This window comes from Ananas comosus, linkage group 3 (assembly GCF_001540865.1).
Source record: "Ananas comosus cultivar F153 linkage group 3, ASM154086v1, whole genome shotgun sequence".
Lineage (NCBI taxonomy): Eukaryota > Viridiplantae > Streptophyta > Magnoliopsida > Poales > Bromeliaceae > Ananas > Ananas comosus.
The window spans coordinates 11856211-11880820 of record NC_033623.1 but is presented as its reverse complement, the minus strand read 5'-3'; the positions used below and the strand labels follow the sequence as shown (position 1 = coordinate 11880820).

The 24610-nt window shown below is 38.4% G+C and overlaps 3 protein-coding genes and 1 long non-coding RNA gene across 6 annotated transcripts; 2 read left to right on the top strand and 2 right to left on the bottom strand.

Moving 5' to 3' along the window:
• Positions 260-7034, top strand: LOC109708141 (calcium-transporting ATPase, endoplasmic reticulum-type). 3 transcript variants are annotated; one of them, XM_020229758.1, is made up of 9 exons: positions 260-410; positions 912-2433; positions 2717-2822; positions 2891-3012; positions 3715-3993; positions 4360-4743; positions 5298-5407; positions 5482-5710; positions 6265-7034. In XM_020229758.1, the coding sequence occupies exons 2-9, from the start codon at positions 1075-1077 to the stop codon at positions 6823-6825; spliced, it is 3150 nt and encodes a 1049-aa protein (XP_020085347.1). In that variant the 5' UTR covers positions 260-410; positions 912-1074; the 3' UTR covers positions 6826-7034. The 3 variants fall into 3 exon arrangements, with proteins under 3 accessions (XP_020085347.1, XP_020085349.1, XP_020085348.1); XM_020229760.1 differs by lacking the exon at positions 260-410 and adding an exon at positions 417-549; XM_020229759.1 differs by lacking the exon at positions 260-410 and adding an exon at positions 417-629.
• Positions 12478-13504, top strand: LOC109707458 (mitochondrial import inner membrane translocase subunit TIM23-2-like). Its single transcript, XM_020228713.1, has one exon. The coding sequence runs from the start codon at positions 12655-12657 to the stop codon at positions 13228-13230; it is 576 nt and encodes a 191-aa protein (XP_020084302.1). The 5' UTR covers positions 12478-12654; the 3' UTR covers positions 13231-13504.
• LOC109707457 (molybdate-anion transporter-like) lies at positions 16871-20342 on the bottom strand. The gene is made up of 8 exons (XM_020228712.1): positions 20118-20342; positions 19560-19704; positions 19301-19469; positions 18453-18723; positions 18101-18366; positions 17782-17997; positions 17479-17587; positions 16871-17339 (listed from the first exon to the last, which is right to left on the bottom strand). Exons 1-8 carry the CDS (start codon positions 20266-20268, stop codon positions 17278-17280), a joined length of 1389 nt encoding a protein of 462 aa, XP_020084301.1. The 5' UTR covers positions 20269-20342; the 3' UTR covers positions 16871-17277.
• Positions 22073-23459, bottom strand: LOC109707459. Its single transcript, XR_002215495.1, has 5 exons — positions 23419-23459; positions 23045-23126; positions 22709-22817; positions 22526-22581; positions 22073-22420 (listed from the first exon to the last, which is right to left on the bottom strand). It is a non-coding gene; the product is annotated as an uncharacterized LOC109707459 (long non-coding RNA).

Below are 24610 nucleotides of genomic sequence, written 5' to 3'. Positions count from 1 at the left end.
AAAATCGATAATAAAAAGATAAAAATGAAATCATAGAGTACTAAATTGATATATTTTAAGCCACGGGGCACTAAATGAGAAAGTGTGAAACCACGGGGCGGTACTTAAATTTTTTCCCCAAAAAAAAGTAAAAACTTTGTACCTATACACCTGTACACGCGGTGCAGGAGACTATTCCTAGTGCTTACGTCATTCAACTTCGGCCGCCAATTTAAACTCCAACGGGCAATAAAAAGGCGTTGAGAGCGAGAGAGAGCCCATACTCCGGAAGGACCGGAACTCGCAATCGGGGACCCGCTGGGGTCCGCATAAGATTTCAAGCTCCAGACGCGGCATCTGTCTTTCCTCTCCACCCGTATTCATTGCTTCCGTTCCAAGCTATGCTCCCTCATTCCGATTCCCCCGCAGAGGTATACGGCCTCTCTCCACCGTTTCCTCGCCCTTTCTCTCTCCCTGCACATCGTTTTTGGCGATTTATTACTCTCTTATACGCTGCGGCTTCTCCTTAGCTTCTCACTGCTCACTCCCTCACCGCTGCTTCGTTCAAAAGTGCTTTTTTTTTTCCTTCTTCTTTTTATAAGAAAAAAAAGGCGTTTTTTTCTTTCTTTTTTGGGTGTCTATTCATTTGGGTAAGTTGCATATGTTGGCTTTGTTGGTTTTTTGTAGTTTAATTTGAACATGTGACGGTTTCTGCAGTTGTGTTTCGAAGCGGTAGTTTTCTCTTTCTCCTTCTCCCCCTTACATCTGCTTCGTGGGGTTTTTTATTTTTTATTTTTTGGTTTCTGAAGAACAAATTCCTGCAACTTGAAAAGTGCAATATTAAATTTACAAAGGAAAAGTTGCATTTTTATCTGATGATTATTACATGCTCACTGCTCTGATTCAGTAAATTCTTTGTTGTTTACTCACAGGAGACGTTTGAACTCAAAAAGATGAGATTTTGTGAATGAGTACCACAGGGTACACTTCTGAAGTCCTCTCCTTGTTTGAGTTTATGCTTGTGTGAAAAAAAAGAAAAAAGAAAAAAAGAAGGCAGTGTAGAATTTGAAATAGTCGGCGTGATCGATTGAAAACATGGAAGAGAAGCCGTTCCCTGCGTGGTCGTGGTCCGTCGAGCAGTGCTTGAAAGAATTCGGTGTAAAATTGGAGAGGGGATTGAGCTCCTATGAAGCTGAGACGCGGAGAGAGGTTTACGGGTGGAATGAGCTCAAGAAAGAGAAGGGCAAGCCCTTGTGGTCCCTCGTCTTCGAGCAATTCGACGATGTCCTCGTCAAGATCCTACTCGTCGCGGCTTTTATCTCCTTTACCCTAGCTTACATCCAGGAAAGTGAGTCCGTTCACACGGGGCTTGAGGTTTATGTGGAGCCCTTTGTTATCGTTTTGATCCTCGTTCTTAATGCCGTCGTCGGAGTTTGGCAGGAAAGTAATGCTGAGAAGGCCCTCGAAGCGTTGAAGGAGATGCAGTGCGAGTATGCAAAGGTTCGAAGAGACGGCTTTTATGTGCCGGAGTTACCGGCGCGTGAATTGGTCCCTGGAGATATTGTGGAATTGAGGGTCGGAGATTGGGTTCCTGCCGATATGAGAGTCGCGGCGTTAAAGACTTCGACTTTGAGGGTGGAGCAAAGCTCGTTAACAGGAGAGAGCATGCCCGTTATCAAAGGAACCAGCCCCGTGTTCACGGACGACTGCGAATTGCAGGCGAAGGAGTGCATGCTGTTTTCTGGAACGACAATTGTTAACGGAAGCTGCATTTGTATAGTAACTAGCATTGGTATGAGCACGGAAATCGGCAAAATTCAAACTCAGATTCAGGAGGCTTCGATGGAAGAGCACGACACTCCTTTGAAGAAGAAGTTGGACGAATTTGGTGGGAGGTTAACCACCATAATTGGGGTGATTTGCCTTACAGTATGGGTTATTAACTACAAGAATTTCCTCACTTGGGACAATAACGGATCCTTTTGGAACTTCAGGTTTTCTTTCGAGAAATGCACTTACTACTTTAAAATAGCAGTCGCGCTTGCAGTGGCGGCCATTCCCGAAGGCCTGCCTGCAGTAATTACCACTTGTTTGGCTTTGGGCACGAGGAAAATGGCGAAGAAGAATGCGATTATGAGGAAGCTTCCGAGTGTTGAGACGTTGGGATGTACGACTGTGATTTGCTCGGATAAGACTGGCACGCTAACTACGAATCAGATGTCCGTGAATGAATTTTTCACCCTTGGAGGGGAGATGAATACTTGTCGAGCTTTTCATGTGGAGGGCACGACATACAATCCCAAAGATGGCGGAATTACTGGTTGGAGCTACAGTAATATGGAGGGGAGTTTGCAGACTTTAGCACAGATTTGTGCGCTGTGCAATGATGCCGGGATTTATTGCAATGAGTTTCTGTTCCGGGCTTCTGGGTTGCCCACAGAGGCAGCTCTTAAGGTTTGTATTCTTTCACATGTGATGAAGTCCAAACACCTATAGTAGATGCATAAGCCCATTCGAAGTATGTGCACTTCGTGTAGATCTTTATACCTAAATTAGTGTTTAAGTTTGTACAATTCAATACTATCAATATACATAAACAGATATACATACCTTTTTTACGTCATATAATATATTTATCCTTTCAAGGCATGAATTTATAAGAAATGTAGACTTTCTTATTATTTCTTCATGATAATGTTTTCTTCAGTGACTAAAACACTCTTTTCTGTGCCTGAAGGTACTAGTTGAGAAGATGGGGGTTCCAGATGCAAAGGCCAGGAGTAGAATACGTGATGGACTTCTTACTGCTGATTATTTTCTGGATCGCTCGACAGTCAAGTTAGGTGAGTAGAAGCATGATGTTTATAATTTACAAATTGTTTGGCTTCTCACCAATGTCCTTCGAATATAGGCTGTTGTGACTGGTGGACAAAGAGATCAAGTAGGGTTGCCACGCTGGAGTTTGACCGAGTTCGTAAATCTATGAGTGTTATTGTCCGTGAACCAACTGGAAATAACCGCCTTCTTGTAAAGGTGCCTTATTGTGTACATCTGCTTTATTATAGCACAGTAGCTTAACTATCTTGTAGCATTCTTCTCTCAGGCCTACTAATAACTATAGTTGATCTGTATACTGTGAAAGCTTACTCAAATAGAACACAGTGAACAATCCTGTTTTAATCCAAATCAGTTAGGTGCAAAACCCTCAAACCACCTAGCTGATGTGTCATTTGGCCCATAGGACAAGATGTTCAAAATTTGCTTGTTAATAATAAACAAGATAGCCTTTTGCATAAGCTGCTCTATCCTTCTGCAGAATTTTAGCCATGATTTTTATGCAGTGAAGTTTGCTATCTTGCACTTAATTGTGAATAAAATTCTGTTAGATGCTTTATTAGGATGCCTGTTCTCAGCAAATGTGTCAAACTCCCGTGCTATTTGTTGGTGTTACGTCAGAAAGTAATCTAATTAGTGTTCTCACTATTTAGTCGAGATAGTATCTCCAAACTGAAAGAAGATTTCATTCTATGAATTCAGCTAGGTTTTCAGTTTTCCATTCGGTTATCAAATACTGAAGGAGGTAAAAACAAACTTACGATATTTTTAAGGGTATATTCTCAAACATCCAATTTTTTCCCCATGAGAAAAGAATTTAGAAAGAAATGGCTTTTAGTCTTTTTGAATAGTCAGTGACCATTTTGCTTTCCAAGGAATTAAACCTTTATTTTTTTGCAGGGAGCTGTTGAAACTGTTCTGGACAGGTGCTCATATGTGCAGCTTGCAGATGAATCAATTGCTCTGTTGGATGAGCCATGTAGACAGCTAATTTTGTCGAGATTCACTGAAATGAGTTCAAAAGGTTTGCGATGCTTAGGATTTGCATTCAAAGATGACTTGGGAGAATTTTCAGACTACTATGCAGATACTCATCCTGCTCACACGAAGCTGCTCGATCCAGCTAACTACCCTGAAATCGAAAGTGAACTTACTTTTGTTGGAGTTGTTGGTCTAAGGGTATGTTTTTCTTGTTATTGCTCGTCCTCTCTCCCTCTTTTTTAATGTTTGCCTCAAATTTGAAGTATGTAGATGTTCAGACATCTAAGTACTGCTTGAGTAGAGACTTTTAGCTCAAATCAGATCTCTGAAATTGACTACTCGAGTGGAGTTTGAAAAAATACAGGCTTCAAGTAGGAGCTTCTGTTTCTAGGACCTAAATGCTTATTTTAGCTTGCCATCACAACAAAAAATCTAAACACTTTGTCCGTCGTATGGCTGATTTTTAGAAGCTTCTGCTTTCTAGATTAGGAAGTTGTTTTTAGAAGCCATGTGAAACTTGCATATATTAGTCCCTAACGAGTATAACCCTGATAACTTGACCAGGATCCTCCTCGCGATGAAGTGCAAAAAGCAATTGAAGATTGTAGAGGTGCTGGAATAAAAGTAGTAGTTATAACCGGTGACAACAAGTCCACAGCAGAGGCAATATGCAAGGAAATTCGGTTATTTCCTTTAATGACCAGCCTCAAAGATGGAAGCTTTACTGGTAAAGAATTCACTAGTCTTCCATTTTCTCGGCAAATTGAGATCTTATCAAAACCTGGTGGTGTGGTTTTCTCTCGTGCTGAGCCAAGGCATAAGCAAGATATAGTGCGGCTGCTGAAGGAAATGGGAGAGATTGTTGCCATGACTGGAGATGGTGTTAACGATGCACCTGCACTAAAACTTGCTGACATAGGAATTGCTATGGGTATAACTGGAACTGAGGTAAGTAAAGCATGGTCATATTTATGTAGACTATATACTTCTAGGTATTTAAAAAGTGATGTGTTCTTTATCTGGATGCTAATTAATGGAACATCTTAATGCAGTCTTGCATTTTTGTTCCCTGTTAGTTTCTTGTTCCAGTCTAGTATGGAAAATTTTTTGCCTCTGTCAGTGTCTTGCTTGACTTGATAATTAGCTACAAAAAACCATGGTGATGTCTTTTTTGCATTCGCCAAAGTGCTTGAGATATACCTTATAGGCTTCTACATGCATGAGTCATTTTGTGATATTCTATCCAATTAAACAGCATGCTACTTTAAACCACATGCCTCCCCTTGTATTGGAAGCCCTTTATAGGAAGAAAATATTTTGTTATCTTCTTTGAGAAATCTATGTCTTTCAGTTTGATTTAAGATCTCGAAACATTACGTAATATCCTTCTGAATTGGTTTAAGCTTCATGAATTGATAATCTTTCATGGTTCATAAATAAGATGTTACTTTAGCTCCTTAATTGGTTCCCATAATTCTTATGTTGGTTGATTTCCATTTTAGGTTGCAAAGCAGGCTGCTGATATGGTACTAGCTGACGATAACTTTAGCACGATTGTCTCAGCTGTTGCAGAGGGCCGAGCCATTTACAATAACATGAAATCTTTTATTAGGTACATTGTGAGCATCTATCACTGCTTCGCATTTCTTGAATATTTTTCGATAACAATATTTTCTTCCCATGCAGGTATATGATATCATCAAATGTGGGAGAAGTAATTTCGATTTTTCTAACAGCTGCACTTGGTATACCTGAATGCCTAATTCCAGTTCAACTCCTTTGGGTCAATCTGGTGACTGATGGTCCCCCAGCAACAGCCCTCGGATTTAACCCTCCCGACATTGATATCATGCACAAACCACCCCGCAAGAGCAGCGATGCCCTCATCAACTCTTGGGTTCTCTTTCGATATCTGGTGAGCATTAAATAAATGAACTTTTTTTTAGGATCTTCATTGAAGAATCCTCTTTTGGATTACTCTCAGAAGACCAAAAATATTATCACAGTTGAATGTTTGGCAAGAAAACTACTTAGTCCTGTTCTGCTGCACCCTCTTTTTTTTTTGTGCGTGTCAAACTCAAAGAAAGGATTCTTTTTTTCCACACTCAAATTCTATGAGACTGAAAGTGCCTGCCTGCGGATGACTAGTTGTTTGCAATCTATACATCCATACAATATGTTTGGCCCCAAAAGAAAGAAAAATCTAGTGACTTTTTTTCGCTGTACTTTGTAGGAAGGACGATGACTCTGCAAGCTAAGAAACAATAATAATAATAATAGAGGAGTCCATCCGTCATGCGTTCAATAGCATAGAGTTTGAGGCTTTATTTTTGTTTTTTAAAAAATAATAAAATGCAATTGACATCAAATGGGTCTTAGGTTATCTATGTATGTGTCAAAATATATTCTTTTTCCTGCAGATATTCAACTACTTAGTGCCACTACTTTTTCTTTGTTTTGCTGCATTAGGTGATCGGCTCATATGTAGGAGCGGCAACTGTTGGTGTCTTCATTTTGTGGTACACTCAGCCCTCCTTTATGGGCATCAATTTAACGACCGATGGCCACACGCTCATCTCACTTGCGGAGCTCCGCACATGGGGAGAATGCCCTACATGGGCTGATTTCTCGCCTGAGCCATTTTTAGCCGGCGACCGTGTTATATCTTTCACCGAACCCTGCGACTATTTCACTGTGGGGAAAGTTAAAGCAACCACTTTATCTCTCTCTGTATTAGTAGCCATTGAAATGTTCAATTCTCTCAATGCTCTTTCCGAAGACAACAGCTTACTTTGGATGCCTCCCTGGCAGAACCCTTGGCTTCTTTTGGCAATGCTGGTTTCTTTCGGCCTTCATCTTCTTATCCTTTATGTACCATTTTTAGCCAGCGTTTTTGGAATTGTGCCGTTAAGTTTGAATGAATGGCTTTTGGTTATCTTGGTTTCTGCACCGGTGGTGCTTATCGACGAGGCGCTCAAGTACTTTGGTAGGCGGCAACGGTGGGCAATGGAGAAATACAAAACAGAATAGAAGACTCTAGAGGTTCTGAGTTCTAACTGGATGCTTATTTGAAGATATTGTGATTAGTTTTTGTATTGGACTGGTGATATTGTACAGTTATAATTTTGTTTAAGCAATCCTTGTATTTATCATAGTTTACCCCTGAAAACTACTTGTAATTTATCAATTATCGGAAGTTTTATAAAGAAGCCAATGTTTTAAGCATTCCTTTATCATCACTTTTGAGTGTCTTTTTAGCCTTTTAAATGCCTATTTGGTATGGATCCAGTTTGAACCTTTTTCAATGTGCGTAGTTCACCACTTCACCTACAACCCTGTGTGCGTAGATTTGTGCCCACCCGATTGGCCTCGCTGCTTATTAGCGGCACAATTGTTATTTGCCCTGTTTATAAGAATTCACGCACTCAAATATGCAGTAAATAGGTTCTCTTTTTCAAGAGGACGAAGGAAACTCCGAGAGCAGAGGCAGTTTCACCGTAACAGGTAACAAACATTGACAGCACAGTAGTTAGGCATGGGAACCATACACCGGCATCTTTCATAGTTATTAACCCACACTGCCTCCGTCTTCTGCCTCCCCTCTCTCGACCCCTCCATTATTAAATTACCGGGTGGACTCTGGCCGGTTAATTTTTTAGGTGAACATATTTTTGCACCTTTGCAGAAGTTCATGAGTTTATTCAAGTATTTTTATGTAATTTGTTGTAAACAATATATATTTTCTCTGTAAGAATGATCTTGTTTGTCTGTATTTATTCTGCCATAGAACATCACTAGCTTCTGTGTATACAATGTCTCACTAAAGATATGGCATACACACTCTTTTTGAAAAATTGTTGGTTTTCTAGCATTACTGCATCTGGTGGCATTTATCTTTTAGGGTTTGTGGCAAATCAATGTGCAGGTACAAAAACTTTAATTGATTGCTCAATCATCTTACAGCGAAATAGAGTGTCGTCAACAGAATTCACAGGTTTCCATGGCTGAATACATGATCTTAGGTGAAAATACTGGGTCCTTGATTAGTGCAGCTCTTTGTTTCTTTTGAGTTGTAATACCTATCATCTCAATCATACTGAGAACTTTCCGAAACTTGTATCCCAGATGCAATAACCCTTGTGTTGTTCATGTGGGTAGTTTACTTTGATGTACACAAAAGAATAGAAACAATAACATGATCCCTTGATGTGATACAAAACATGATTGCCACGATGAAATAGCCTCAGTATACCTTTTATTGTTTTGTTCTGTCAGAGTTTGGCTGATTATTTTGAATGAGTGACCAAGTTTTTGAAGAAATTTCTGATCTGTCTATTTTGTACTAATGCTCTCGCACTGTTACTCACAATCAGCAGAACTCATAGGGATGATAATATAAAATGAAATAAAAGATATGACGACGCGGGGTCTGTGATTTGTTGTTAGCCATCGACAGCCAGAATACTGCCCAGCTACATTACTACAGTTTTTGATTCTTCAAAAATGTAGAAGTTTACACATGTTTAGTGCAGAGGAGCTGAAGAATTCAGAACACATGTTATATTCTGCTGCCTAATTTTCTTCTGGTTTTGAGAATTCTGCTATTTGCACTTACCGTTGTCGACCATCCATTACTGCTACTGCATTTTGCATGTATCAAGTGGATAAATATAGCTAACCTCTGTTATAACATCATCGATAAACACAAAGAAAAAAGAGGTTTTACCGGAAAACATTTGAAGTTCAGTTCCCTGACATGAATCAAACAAGAGATCTTATCCATACCTTGGGAGCAACTTATGAGGTATACTCTTTATTAGTAACTTACCAGAGGTCTGTTTGGTGTGGCTGCAGCTTCTGCTATAAATATTCAAGTTATGTTATTCTCAGAAGTGTAAATACCCTTGTCAGTGTAATTCGCCCAACAGCTTCCTACTGCATTTGAAGCGCAGAGAAGCTACAGCAGAAACGTAGCTTCTGAAAATTAAATGCATCTGCTTGAGTAATGATCTTCTTAAAAGTTAAAAAAAAATAATGAAGGAAAAAAAAAGAAGAAGATTTTGCAAGAAACCCTGTATTTCAAGCACTGCTAGAAGATTAACAGATTCTGGAGAATGTTTCCTACAAGCCAATCTCTAGGAACTTAAATTCACATCCCCTTTAACTTTTCATATGGACCAGTGTATTCTCTGAAGAGAGCATATGAACAGCAGTTAAAGACAAAGTGCATCCCCTACTTTTTTGAACAAAAACTGCAAGTAATTGCTGTACTGGTTTTTCAGAAGAAGATGCCGAGCAACAAGAAGCATACCATAACAAGTTTTTGCGTGCGGAGAGAGTTCGAATGAAGAATACATGAGTGATATTGGTTCGGCTCGCCTCGTGCTCGAGTATGATTAATCCGAAAGGGATGAGCCGAGCCAATACCACGCCATGTCCTCCTCTTCTTTGAATGTCGCAGAACTCCTTAGCTGTGAGTGTCTGACAGTCTGAGCCAACTATGGTCTGCATTTTATACTGCAGCTGCAGGGAGTAGAGTTCTGAGGGAACTTGAAATAAATAACTTAATGACTCAAGTAGAAAAGTGGTCTCCTCAAAGCATGGAAATAAACAAGTCATAGAGCTTTCATTGCCATGTGTAGTACTAACGAAAAGGCGGAAAAGCATAAGCCTAAGAATCTGTAGTCTAAAGATGTTTAGTGGATATGGATGGTCCGGAATGTGTTATACTATTAATTCAACAGGAAAGATAATTTTTTATTCCAAGAAAAAAAAGAAAAGAAAAGAAAAAGGTGGTTTGACTTGTGCTTCCTCTATGAACTATAATCCGGCGCGAACTCATAATCAATTGCATTGCACTGGTCCAAAACTAGATACACACACAAGATATGTTTGTAAATCTTAGAATACATTTTCAGTCTCAATCCAATGAGATCTCTTTTTAATTTCTCTTTCTTTTTCCTGAAAGCTTAAGTTAATAGATAACGATGATGCTGATTTAAAGTTAGCGATCGTCACATATTCTTGAGCTTCGAGTTCTCTGATTTGTCATATTTTGTTACGAATTTGAATCTGAAAGACGTGTTAGAGAATGATCAAAACCTAGGTAGCATTATGCTAACCTAAACTACTAGTGTTTCAAACATAATACCTACCTGGAATTAGTAGCACCTCATCATAGGGGGTTTAATCATGGTAGTGTTAAATATTATAACTACACCTTAATAAAAAGATAAAGATAGTCATACACCGACAATTAGATGGTCAACTTCGACTGGTTCAGCTAGTAGATCTCGAGAGATTCAATGGTCCCAATTATTTGAATAATAATATGTAAATAGTTCAGAATTTTGGATCATGATTTGGATGATGTTTAGACCATAAATCACATATATTTTGGGAACCTGATGCACTGCATTAAGCTGTCAAATAAGATAGTTTATTCATTCACAGGACGATCGATGATTGGTGTCTTGTTTTCTAATCAAGCTTACTTTGTATTAATTAAGAGCTTATTTTGATAGATTGGATTTCCACAGAAATGTTTTTCATTTAATAAAATAATTTATGCAACGATGATAAGATCATGATGACCGATGTTATGTCAAATGTACTGCTCTTCAGTGAAGAACGATCGAATAAAATTGCTAATACATCAACAATATGCTCGAAAATCTAAAGTATTTCTGAAAGAAAAAAGAACTATCTGGTACACAACTTTATCATGAATTAATGGGTGGGTTCAAACTTTAAAATAAGAACATGCCCGTGCTACAAGATTCCATTCAGAGAACTCCAAACGGTCGCTTTAAACCATATCTTAATTGAAACTTGGAGAATGGTTCAGCCTAAAATATTCATGTTGGATTAGGACAAAGAACAGTTTTGGTGAAATTGAAAAGATCTTATCAAGTAGATTCTTTTGGTAGTGTTTGGTTGTTAACAAAGAGACCAAACTTGCACCATGCAAACAAAAACAAAAGAGAAAGAGAGAGAGGCCAAACCTGTACACTTGCAATGACTAGTGAACCTGGGGCACAATGAGTTAAGATTAATGAATCCCAATTATGTTGAGTTCAATTAAGAGTAATATTAAATCCAATTTGAACCTTTAAACACATTAATCAAATATAATCGAACTGCATTTCTATTTACATCCAATCAAACTACCCTTATCTATTATCGACCAAACCCAATAAACGAAAGATCGAGCCGCGATCGGGTTTCTTGGGTTGGATTTGGGTCGGGAGTTTCGGTGGCTTACCTTCTGAATCTTAGCGAGAAATTATGCAGCAAATAGAGACATAAATTAATAGTCAATTTGATCATAAATTTATTTCTCCTCCAAAAATTTAACTATAAGGCCTTGTTTGGGATAGTAATTTTTTTTTTTAAACAAGTTGTGATCTATCAATTAGCTGTATGTATTGTAAATTAACCAATTATACATTTATACCAATCGTGAAGGGGTCTAAGTACTATTTTAGGCAAAGCACTACGAAAAGCTTGTATTTGGCATTAATTATCCTCCTCCTAATGAAAACTTAAGCTTAAACTCACACATAAGAGGAATCAAACCTTTTTATTTCGACAAATACCCAGCAATTTTTTCCTATTGTTTTGTACATGTACACGCGCAGAAAATAGGAGCAAGCAAAGAAGCCAAATTTGTGGTCTAAAAAATCGGATCGAATCGGCCGGTCGAACTGGGTTCGACCGGCCGATTCGATTCAGATCTAAACCCCTATTAATTAGTAGTAGTCTGTTTGGTATTGAGAATTATCTAATGCCACTAAAAGGATTCTGAGTCAGATTTGATATTTCTGATTGGATTTTTCTGAAATGTATATTTTATTAGGAGTCTGGCTCGGAGGCCTTTATTATATCGAGTTGCTTTCGATGATTAAGACTCTAAAGAAATAATCGGCCACTGTTAAAGTTAATCTTGATCATTTAAAATGCCTAGAAATTAAGTTGCATAATTTTTGAATACTATCATCAAGTTTATCAAAGAGCTGCCTGCAAAGTGAATAATTGAAAACGAATAACTTTATAAAAACAGCCATTGCACCTTCTCAATAGAATATGGGAATTATAAAACGTCATCTAAATAGTAAAAAAAAATTTATTAAAAATTCAAATAGTTTGGATTACTTTATATAGTTAAATGAGCAGATGACTGGTATAATCCGTCAAAAACCATCGGATTTGAGATCTTTTTATCACTAAATAAAAAAAAATTAAAAATTATAAAATTTAATTTCTAGATACTTATCCTAAAGTAAAGTATTGATCATTAATTAGAAATTCTTTTTATCAAAAAAAAGAAAAAGAAAAAAAAGACTTGATACGAAAAGATACGAATTCATTTTGTAGGCTACAGCCCGTTGACCGGGTTGGATCAGCCTAAGAAAGAAATATTTGCACGGGCCTCCACTCCAGTTTTAAAATCCGGCCCAGCTTAATAAACTGAACCGGGTGTAATCCGTCACAAGTGGGCCGGGCGTGTCTTTTTTGAGGAGGGCCCTTTGACAACACCTAATTAATTACAATGTTGCACGTTAGATAACCGGGGGGCAAAAAAAAAAAAAAAAAAAATNCCTATTTCTCAAAAAAAAAAAAAAAAAAAATCCAAAAACGAAAAGCGCGAGGGTTAGTCCATAAATATCTCCCACCATATGGGGCTCCTTTGGAAAATTGCAAGACCACCAAATAGGGAGAAACCCTTTTCTCGCCGCCTTTCTCTTGTTCTTCTTCCTCCTTTTCCTGCAACGTCGGTGCCGCCGCACGAAGACCTCCTCCTCCGCTGACTCCTCAAAACCCTAACCCTAGATCTTAGGGCGACGAGGAGCGACCCCCATGGCGGATCCGAGGATCTTCGGCGGCGGAGACGACGCCGATCGCAGGGAACAACCCGGGCGGCGTCTCTACAACCCCTACCACGACCTCCACGTCCCGTCCCGGACGCTCTACGACCTCCCCACCGCCCCGGAGTTCCTCTTCCAGGAGGAGGCCGTCGCCCAGCGCCGCTCCTGGGGCGAGAACCTCACCTTCTACACCGGCGTCGGCTACCTCTCCGGCGCCGTCGCCGGCGCCGCCGTCGGCCTCCGCCGCGCTTCCGCCGCGGCCGAGCCCGGCGACTCCCTCAAGATCCGGGTCAACCGCGTTCTCAACTCCTGCGGCCAGGAAGGGCGCCGGATCGGGAACCGGGTCGGCGTGATCGGCCTCCTCTACGCCGGTCTCGAGAGCGGCATGGTGGCGGTGAGGGACAGCGACGATTGGGTCAATAGTGTCGTCGCGGGGCTCGGCACGGGGGTTCTCTTTAAGGCCGCCAACGGGCCGCGGTCGGCCGCTGTGGCCGGGGCGATCGGAGGGCTCATGGTTGGGGCTGCGGTCGCGGCGAAGCAGATCGTGAAGAGGCATGTGCCCATTTGAAGGGTTTGGTTTCGATCTTAATCTCTTATCCTCTTATTGTTTGAGTTATTGAGAATCCTAAAGTAATTTACACATAAATATGTCACATTTTTGACCTCTCTTGTAACTGCGGAATGACAGGAACCTTCGCCATTTCATTTATGTGATAATACTGTGATAGAGTAGCTATGTATGCTTGGAGTTGATGATTTATAAGTGTATTCGTTCTTTGTTCTTCTTTCTTGTTAAGGTGGGATCTTTAGATTTCTTTCTATATTATTATCCTTCTTACTGATTCCTCTCTGCTTATTTCAAAGTGTATATGATTTCTCGTGGTAGAGAAGGTGTTGTGAATCGGCGAAGCATTTTGCATGAATGAAATGATAAATCTAGAGTAGTTTAATTTGTTTGGTAGGTTCAATGTATGGGGATGCGGCAGTTGGCCTTTTTGTGGCCTATTGGATGAATTATTTGTTGATGCCGGAGTATTACTTGTTCGTTCTTTTTGTGAATATTTTAGGAGTGCAGGTTCTTGTTTCTTTTATTTAAATCCTGATTCCCTATGCCATTCTTGGTTTGGATTGACTCATTGAAGTAGACTATAAGCCATCATTGTTTCAGCTATATTAAGTAGCATGGAAGGAGAATGAAGCTTCTGATATGAAATCTTTTTCTCTTGGAAATGGCCTTAGGACTCTCCCATGTTGAAAGGACTATCTCTCCTGCCAACTTTAGACGATTTGCTTGGTATGCTTGGTAATATCTTTGGTCAATCTTCTTTAAGTCACTGCACTGTTTACTCAGCAAGAAGTGGTTAGCTCTTTTGCCTCTAGATTCTATGATCTGCCAAACTTGGAAAGTTCAAGAAAAGGATTTTGGACAGTAGCAAATTTGAAGCAAGCCCCTTAACTTATTCTATAGCTGCTATTCTCTTTTTTTCTTTGCACTCCTCTAAGTTGTAAATTGTAAAAATTCCTTGATGCATTTACTAAGTATCATGTATGTTTGATTATTGATTTTCGATAAAAGAGAGAGGTTGATATGGGAATACGTCACAATCTTTTGTTTGAATAATGATTAAGGTACGCCCAACCTTATGTTGTTAAGCACTCTTATCTTAGTTCATGCTAGTTTGTGTCTGTAGCTCTTCTACTGGCATGCCATGATGTGTGCTCATCTAGTGCTCATACAGCAATTAATATCGCATGTGCACTTGCATGGCGTGCACTATTGCAGCATGCTGGTCTAGGACGAATACATGTAAACAGCCTGTCATTTAACCATCTAACTACTTTTATATATATATATATTACTATCTGCACTTCATATCCATACCACGCAATGTCAATGAGCCCTTGACGTGGCAATGTGAGCTTCATTTTCCCTTTCTTCCCTTTCCTTTTTTCCTTGCTAAAGAGTTTTTTGAGTGCTCGGCAGTGGGAATTGCTATCCTTTGCTCTATTCATTCTTTAGCTGATTCTTCATTTTCCCTGCCTTTTGGCTCGTCTTTCAGTGACATCATTTTATTGTTTCCTTGATGCAGAAGTTGACTGCATGGTATCTTTTGCCCTCATTTATTTCAAATTTCATTATTTTTGAATTACCATCATTGTACCGCTGATTTTCTTACCGACAGAAGTGAATGAAGATCACTATGGATTTAACATCCATTTCCTCAAGAATTGAAAGTTGGACAAAATAGAAAATGAAAAAGCACTCTTTTACTGTATAAACCTGGCTATTTGATAGGATTGGTATGGTATAGATTAGGTCTGAGTGTTAATTAGCTTTTGTGGAAATGAGGATGTGATTTCTGACCTTTATTTTTTACATTTTGTAATCTAAAATATCTGCCCTTCTTAGGTGAATTCTGAATTAGTTCTAGTATCTTAAGTTGTAGATGAGCATCAGAAAACGCAATGCGTGTTCGGATTGTATGTTTTCCTATGGAATTACATGATTGATAGGAGGCTTTTCCTTGAATTATCTGTGAAAGATGGTTTATGCTGTCAACTTGGTAGATTGAGAGATTGTGGATTGTGTGATAAATAGTGTATGTATTGAGGCTTGAGTGTTGTAGAATACATCTGAGAATCTCTGATGGGGGTCAGCATGATGGTAATGAACCGGTTCCAGGTTAGTTTCTTATTGGTTTCCAATGCTGTAGCCCTCTTATAATTGTTTGGTTTATGCGGGATTTTACTGTTGCCTTTTTTATTATTTGTTTGAAGTGGGTTGTAATGACGTGTGTTGCTTCTGCAAGTTTGCAAATCAAATGCTATGTTTTTTTTTTTTTTTTTTTTTGGAAATGGACATTGGTTGAGAAAGGGGTGATCCAAAAATATGTAACTACATTAAGAAAAAAAAATATAGTCCTGATGTTATTCTATGGGTTTCTTTGAGCCATATATTGTACTTTATGGTCCTTGTTAATGCATTTGTCCATCAAGCTGGGTCTCATTTGGTGTCTTTCGGTTTTCTTGACTGAGGCTTTAAGAAACCATTTATTTATATGTAATCCTATTTCTGTTAGATAATTTTTCTCTAAAGATGTTTGTGGCGGTACTGCTGTAGTTACAATGGAACAAAGTGTGGAAGGTCAGTATTACCGCTAGCCATATTATTGTGGGCGTAGAAAGATTAATAAGTGAATTGAAGTGTAGACAAGTCTTTTATTTTTAGTTTATTTTTTCAATTAGTTTTGGTGCATTTGATGAGTAATATAATTAGCCAATTTGTGCTATCTATTTGGCGCGCATCTCAAAATCAAATTAAATTTTAAATACTATTTATATACTATCTAGAGCATAGCAGCTCAACTTATATAGAGCAGGTAAATAAATTAGTGAAAATGTATAGATTGTGAGTAAACTTAGTGAACCCTTTACTCTGTTTTTTCTGGCTGCTAAAAAGAATTCGAACAATGTAATACACTTGTACACGCCGGTCAAATAAGGCTCTAATATTTTGTTCTGGTGATGCCAAGTTTTTTATGTTAGGGAAAAGGCTTGAAATCGCGGGGAAAGAATGCCAATTTTAAATGAATGAAGTGGGAATAAATACAACAGTTCTTCCTCACCATCCAGGAGACAAAGCATGGATTAGCGCGTTCTTATACAGTGGAATGGGGACCATTGAAGTTGTCCGTATATGATCACACCAAATTGATTAGAAGACGATTGGCGAGGAATAATAGCTGATGAATTTTGAAAATTAAGCTGCAGGGGAAATGTGTCTCTGGTATCAACAGCAACTTCTGAACAAGACAATTGTTAGAAAGACGATTACGTCAAATAGAATTCAAATTGTTTGTTACTGAACAGTTCGCAAATTCCGTCCGAAAAGGAAACCATTCTCTCATTTACAGTGGCGATGAACAACGACCCTTTCAAAAGCCGTGATCAGGGAACGGCGTTACTTTATTTTCCAACATGAAGAATCGCTATTCCGAGGTTTGAATTATCAAGCATGGAAGGTCTAGTGAGACAGACAGCTGAACCGAGGAGAAAATCAAGGGATACAAAATGACAGTGACGACATACTTTTGGCCTTTTTATAAACGAGAACATGTATTCCTATCCGTTGTTAAGGTTCTGAACCATTTGAAACTTCTTCCCGCTATTCTACATGTCCAAGAATAGTCAGCAATCCATGTTTCGGGTTTAAAATGAAATATTGAATCAGCTATCACATTAACATTAGAGATTGAATCCCCAGTTATCACACAATTTCGCAACCTGGTTAGCGCAAACAGTGAAAACGGAAAATAGAAGAAGCTGATAGAATGGATCATCCTGGGAAGGCCAGTGAAGCTTAGGAACCAAGAAATACTTGTATACGAGGCAAAACTACTTAAAAAGAACTCAAAAATAGGTAAACTATGAACCAACAGGATGCAAAAATGGATGACATACTTGATTTCTTACAATACTGAATATGCACTCCTGAACTTCTCCCGCTCTATTTTAGTTGCGACACTTCCATCTTATTTACCAGCTCGACGATAGGAGAAAGTTCTGTATCACCGTGTTACCCTTGATTGCCAAGTGCAGATGCCTTGGCAACTGATTAGGCATTCAATGGCTCCTCCTCACCATCCCTTTCCTTCAAAGCACTCCAATCTTGCGGCTCTGGAAGGAAAATCGTTCATATTGAAGTATCAAAAGGATTTCGTCGCATAAGAGATTCACTTGCTTTGAAATCTCAGCGTTAAAAACAAAAGAAGAAAAGATTGTTTCGGCAGTAGAAATGATGATAGTTCAAACTTACTTGACTTGTGGCTGTCAGCGACCGCCATCAGCCGCCTCTGCAATATTGATGCCATGAAAAGGAAAATAGAACACATGCCGAACATGATAGTTATAGGAAATGCGTCCACCTTCAACATAGCAAGAGACCAACATATATTAAAGATGCAACAATTTTCTTTCAATTGATTCTAGAGGATCATATTAAGCAATGCAATGCAAAGCTTACATTTGGCAAAACAAAGATAATTCGGTTTATGGGGTAAATCATATTCAACGCAATTACTATTAAGAATATTGGAAAACAAAGCAATGCAAAGCTTACATTGTAAAGCACGACACAGACAAATATGTTCAAGGGTATGCGGAAGAAGTTCATGATAGTGCTCCTAGCTTCCTCAGGAATGTACTGGGATCTCATCTTCATAATCGAAGGCCAGAATACCCCTACACATGCCTCAAATGTACAGAAACCAATAAGCTGGATGCAGCCACCAAGTGATATCCCACCACCTTTCACCGTAGATGGCGCAACTAGAATCTGTTCAGCAGTACCACAAAAAAGAAAAATATCAAAACATTATTAGATTGTTAAGTGCCGACATTATAGAAGGTAAGGAAGAGGAAGAGGAAGAGGTTCTTACACTGGTAAGAACTGGGAGGAGGAGAGTGAAAGCAGAGATTGCAAAAACAATCTGCATATAGCCTTCAACTTTAAGGCTTTGACGTGCCAATAACCGAGATGCAATGGAGCTCCCCAGCATGGAAGACAACATGAAAGTAGCGAATATAAAGCCATGAGGAATCTCTTCGTCATTTGGGCTCAGAGCTGGGGTCCACAAGAAAACAAAGGTGTACATGGAGCCTTCGAAAAGCGACTGTATTGCACCGAGCAGAGCAATTTTCTCATCTGAAACATAAAAATGTGTAAATTGGCAACCCTAGAATTTGAGATGAATTTTAAATAGTCCGAAAAGATAAAGCAAAAGTACATGCCTGATGCAATGGCTGAGGCAGCAACCTTGAACTGAGCCAGTAAGTCCTTGTTCTCAGAAGGATCTCCATAATTTTCAGTCCATGATGATAAAATGATGGCCATGCCTATGGCTAGGAAACATGCCGCGGCATCAAATGGAGCCACTGGGCCGAATCCCAGGTTATCAGCCAATAGATTTGCAAACAAACCAGCGACGATCGCGACAAGACCGTTGCCAAGAAATATAGCCTTCGAGAAAGTCAGAGACAGCCACTGTGGATCAAAACCTCTCTGCAGAAGAACAAAACATTCCATCACTGAACTACATAGGTCAAACAGATGTCTCATATGCAGCCAATCCCAATGCAGTCACTCGCAAAATCGAGTGCAGTCTAGTCAACTATTTTCCAGCATTCCTTCTAGTCCCGAGGGTCAAGTTTGGTGATGAGGTTAAGTAATGAATGGGTACAACCATCTAATTTAACGCGGACCTCTCTAGATTCCTCGTAAATGCTATGACAAATGAAGCAGCCAGACGATCTTGAACTCGCATTTTTAAGCCATACTTATATAATTCTGATTTAGGTAAATTGCACAATGAATTGCCAAATGGAAAAGGGAGAAGAGTCAATTTAATTTGCATGCCTTATATTTTATAATCAGCACATTAACTGAAATGGTAAAGTAGATAGTGAATCTAACAGAGGTCGAGAAACATATGATGCAAAAAAGCAATCCATTCACATGCCATTTAGCTGGGGAAATGGGATTTTTTTTTTTTTTGGGTCCAGCAATAATGTCATCCAGAACTATTAGTTACGAGCAAGTTACAGAGCTTAATAAGTACGAAGCGTCACATCATCATTACCTTATTATGTTCGGCAACAAGCCATGACTCAAAGGCTGAAAAGAGCAAGGAAGTTGCAATTCCTCCCAATATTCTCCCCACCATCAAAACCTTGTACTCCGGCGAATGCTTCGTGATACAGCTAAGGATGTAACTAATGCAATACGTAACGCAGGCTCTCTTCCGACCTCTGCATTGAACCTCACAGTTCAAATTATGTTCAAATACTTTGAGTAGAAAAATATAGAAACATTCAAAATACACAACATGGATATCTCACTGTTTGTCAGCAAGAGATCCAACAATTGTCCCAAACAGCATGGACGATCCGAATCCAGCGATGAAGAGGCGCCCGATATCGCCCTTATCGAATCCGTATTGGCTATAGAGGTAGTAGACATAAGGACCCTGCAACCAATCACCAGCTGATCCCAAAGAACAAATTACAGTTAGATCATTTCCCAGAACATGTAGAGAGAAGCGAAATTGATAAGAACTACTAGATAGGATCAGATCTCTAAAGACAATGCCATCATTAACAACAGAAATCTACTCAACTTTAAACCCTGATCCAAAAAAAAAAAAAAACCCTAATGGAGGGGGGGATCAGGGATAGATCTAACATTTCTAAACAACATCCATCACTCCGCATGCAAAATTAACCCCGAAAAACCCTAAAAAACCAGCTAGATCGCAGAGAAAACCTACGAATCTGACGATAAAGCCCGATCTACGGATCGAGACGGAGCAACCGACCGAATTCGGGGTCGAAAGAGAGATCTAACAGCGAGACAAGCGAATCAAACACGTAAAACGATTGGAAATCGAGGGAGCGCACCCATCATGAGGGAGTAGACGACGAGGTAGTTGTTCTTGAAGGAGTTGAAGGCTGAGGAGGTGGAGACGCGATCCTTGCTCGTCTTGCTCAGCTCCAGCAGCGCCACCACCATCGCCAACCCCCCGAACACCACGTAGTAGAACACCTCCATTTCCACGCCCCTCTCCTCTCTTCCTCCACCTCCTCCTACCTTGTTCCTCCTCCTCCTCCTCCTCCTCCTCCTCCTCCTCGAGAGTGATTTTAGAGTGGGCGAGAGAAATTTTAGTGTGAGAAAGAGAAAGAGAGGGGAGATTTTAGAGGAGAGAGATTTGGCAAAAATGTATGAAGACCCCCCAAACTAAAAAGTGATCTGAAAGGGAGATTCTTTGATTTCTTATTTTTCTTTTTCTTTTTAACTTGAGTTTTTTATATTTAATTATCATAAAAATCCTATCAAATTTTTTTTTGATTAAACAGGGATTTACCCTATTTGAGGAGGAATAACATGGGGAGGAGGGCCAGGGCCAAGCGCTCGGCGCATCAGAAATGAAAGAAAGAAAGTAAAACACGAATTGCTACAAGCATAAAAACCCAACGAAAACACTTAGCTCTTCCAAATAGACAACCAGAGCCTGACTAAGTTAGTGATAGTCTTTCCCAGATCTCCGAGCGAAGAACGTTTGGAGGTAAAGATTCTGGAATTCCTCTCTTTCCATAACTCCCAGCATGCTGCTAAATCCTATCAAATTTAAAAGAATATTAGTTATTAATCTTTAATTGGTATATCTTTACTAATTAAAAATTAATTAATATTATTAGATTATTAGATTTGATTTCTTTTTTCTAACTAAACTAACTTAATTTTAAAAAACTGGAAATTAAAAGAATTATTAATCCAAAAAAAAGACAAGAATTCATTTCAAAATACGTATAGTTGAGGGGGTCTCTTTACATTTCAACCGAGAGATTTCAGAGGTGGAGGAGAGAGAGAGAGAGATTTAGAGAGCGTCTATTGTGGCTCCGGTAGTTGGGGATTTAGCCTGTAATTATCTCCCTTTGAACCTGAAAAATTAAAATTAATTTTGTTTAGTATGAAAATGTGAATATTTTAATTAAAATTAGAAATATCAAGCTAATATATGTATATTTTTTATAAATAAACTTAATTAGAAATATCAAGCTTTAAACTTAGAATCTTGAGTATCAATTATCAAATTTTTATTTCATGAAATGATATTTGAATTTATTTTTTAAATTCTATACGATTGAATAGCCCCGAAATAGATATTTATTATATTGGACTATCGAGGTAGACATGTACGAAAATCCCGTGTTAACTTAAGTACTATTTTTGAGGAAGATGCTTACATATTTAGCACTTATTGCAAACCCGTGTTAACTCAAGCACCATATAATTTGTTTATGATAACATATATGAAAAGCATCATTATCTCGGAAATGATATAGGTAAAAATATATAAGCTGGAAGTATACAGTGTAGAAATAAGAGAATACGAGATCCGAACTAAAATTAGAGTAGGTTGATTTTTCTCTATTTTGTCCTGATTTGCAACTCGATTCGGGCGAGTAGCAGCGAGAGCATTTTTTTTAACTGATTTATGGTTTGATTGTGACGGATCAAAAGAAAACAGGACGCATTATTTTTATTTCTGTTTTTGGTCCCCTCTTTGTGTGAACAAATTAGGACCGGATCTCCACCATTTCTTATAAAAAATTCATCCCCTATAAAACTAATCTGATTTTTACACATATTTTACCTTTTATTTTCGCATCAGGAATTGCATTGATAGCTTTTATAACTTAGAACTTGATAAGTGCTCAGTGACCAAACATAGGGTAAAATTTCCCACCATGCTCGACCATATTTAAAACGGAAAAGGTGTATGATAATGAAAGCCACTTTTTTAGGTTGAACGCAAACTTCTTCTTCAGCTGAAAACTCCGACCCCATCGCATTGATGTAATTTATGATCCCACCAACTAATTTGTATGCATTACACCCTGAACGTTTTGTAGCATGAATTTGATACACGCGCTAGCGTCGGTGGGAATTCCCTTGGATAGGAGGGAATCTTACGTCTTCATTTCAATACTAGTGTAATAACTCGCGCGATGTGGCGGGTAGATATTATTGTAGCAAAATCTTTTCTTTGTATAACATTTTGAAAATCTTCGAAACCACCTTTACAAAGTACAAACTACAAACTACAAACTACATATCTCATACATGACAGGCACTGCTTACCAGCAACATCCTCTTCAGTTTCTCCATTCTCATCATTAATAAGGAAATCAGTTTCCACCTATAGTGAAAAAAAATGATTAAATTATCATCACTATTTCACGATCGAATTAATAAGCAAAAAAGCAAAATTGCTTAATGTCAAATAGTAGGAGCTCAAACTTACTGGTTTCTTCCTTTTCTTTTTCATCCCAGCAAAACTTAGCTCACCAGACTCAGTAACTGTACAAAACAGGCATGTCATGCTCAAAATTAAACAATTCCCATAAATCTATTATAACTACAGATTAAAAGAGCTGAGAAAGTAAAGCACTTAAATGATTAGCACTCATTAGAAAAAAGGTTAAACCTGTTAAATTCTTAGTCTTCTCAGCCAACTAATCCACCTCATCTGCAGGGTCCTGAATCACCACGTTCTTCTTCTTCTTCTTTTTCTTCGTAGGGTCGAAAGGTGCAAGCTGCACAATCATCAGCACCAAATAAATCAGATATGACTACCCAAACCACCATCAAAAGTAACATAAATATAAGCCTAAAGAAGCTAACACTCAAAAAAGTTAAAATATTGAAACTAACCCTATCTGCAGAAATTTAACTTTTTTCCAAAGCACAGACAGAGTAGTACTTTAGCAAATTACTTTAAGAATTGAACAAAATAATCAAATAGTAAGGAAAAACCATTCACCTCTGGCACCTTCTCTTTCATCTGTGATGTGTTCTCCTCCGCCGTATTGAGCACCTACTCAAATCCTCAAAGCACCTATAACCTGATCATAAGAAACGGATACCTAAAGAATCAAAAATATGAACTAACCCTATTTACTTATTTCTAGTCCCAGATCTAACCAAAATATGAAGAAAACAGGAACAAAAAAAAAGGAGGAAAAAAAAACGCAATTACAATTTCAAAGATTGAACCAATCAGACAATAGGAAATCAAAAATTTTAAAGTATTATGTTCATTTAGAGAAGCGAGGGTGAAAAATAACATTTAAAGAATGTCTGGATGGTAAAAATGAAAGCTAAAAAAAAAAAGAAAAGGAGATCCAATATCAATACCATCGCCAACAGCCAGCCAGCGTCTCTAGCGGCCACGGCGAGATAAGATGATAACATTTATTGCGCTGGGGCGAGAAGCGAAGGAGGCCCCCACCAACTCTTGCTCCTCCTCCTCCTTCCTCTCACCATATTTACATATAAATTGAAAAATATCAACTAATATATGTATATTTTTTATAAATAAATTATTAGAATATGCCGTCATCAAGCTTTAAACTAGAATCTTGAGTATCAATTATCAATTTTTTTCATGAAATGATACTTGAATTTATTTTTTAAATTCTATACGATTGAATAGCCCCGCAATAGATTTTATTATATGGACTATCGAGGTAGACATGTACAAATCCGTGTTAACTTAGTACTATTTTTGAGGAAGATGCTTACATATATTTAGCCACTTATTGCAAACCCGTGTTAACTCAAGTACATCATAATTTGTTTATGATAACATATACGAAAAGCATCATTATCCGGAAATGATATAGGTAAAAATATATAAGCTGAAGTATACAGTGTAAAATAAGAGAATCCGAGATCCGAACTAAATTAGAGTAGGTGATTTTTCTCTATTTTGTCCTGAATTTGCACTCGATTCGGGCGAGTAGCCAGCGAGACCAATTTTTTTTAACTGATTTATGGTTTGTTGTGACGGATCAAAAGAAAACAGGACGCATTATTTTTATTTCTGTTTTTGGTCCCCTCTTTTGTGTGAACAAATTAGGATCGGATCTCCAGCAATTTCTTATAAAAAAATACATCCCCTATAAACTAATCTGATTTTTACACATAAATTTTACTTTTATTTTCGCATCAGGATCGGATACTCCAGCATTTCTTATAAAAAATACATCCTAGTAAAACTAATCGATTTTTACACATATTTTACCTTTTATTTTCGCATCAGGATTGCATTGATAGCTTTTATAACTTAGACTTGATAAGTGCTCAGTGACCAACATAGGGTAAAATTCCCACCATGCTCGACCTCTTTTTTTTTTTTCTTTTTTTTTTTTGAGGATAGGTAGCACGCTACCCGCTTCGTTTATTTCATTTAGAAATAAACTTAGCTAGAAATGTGCAATCAATCTAAGATTCGAACTTGGGACCTCCAGAACACCATCAAATTCTTTGCCACTTGCTCTATGGGTATGGTCAGCTGCTCGACCATATTTAAAATGGAAAGTATACC

Coding starts and splice junctions, on each gene's coding strand:
- LOC109708141 (XM_020229758.1), top strand. CDS start 1,075: ATGGAAGAGAAGCCGTTCCCTGCGTGGTCGTGGTCCGTCGAGCAGTGC. Junction 4,744..5,297: donor TGGGTATAACTGGAACTGAG/GTAAGTAAAGCA, acceptor TTTCCATTTTAG/GTTGCAAAGCAGGCTGCTGA. Junction 5,408..5,481: donor AACATGAAATCTTTTATTAG/GTACATTGTGAG, acceptor CTTCCCATGCAG/GTATATGATATCATCAAATG.
- LOC109707458 (XM_020228713.1), top strand. CDS start 12,655: ATGGCGGATCCGAGGATCTTCGGCGGCGGAGACGACGCCGATCGCAGG.
- LOC109707457 (XM_020228712.1), bottom strand. CDS start 20,268: ATGGAGGTGTTCTACTACGTGGTGTTCGGGGGGTTGGCGATGGTGGTG. Junction 18,367..18,452: donor TGCCTCAGCCATTGCATCAG/GCATGTACTTTT, acceptor TTTATGTTTCAG/ATGAGAAAATTGCTCTGCTC. Junction 17,588..17,781: donor TCTGTGTCGTGCTTTACAAT/GTAAGCTTTGCA, acceptor GCTATGTTGAAG/GTGGACGCATTTCCTATAAC.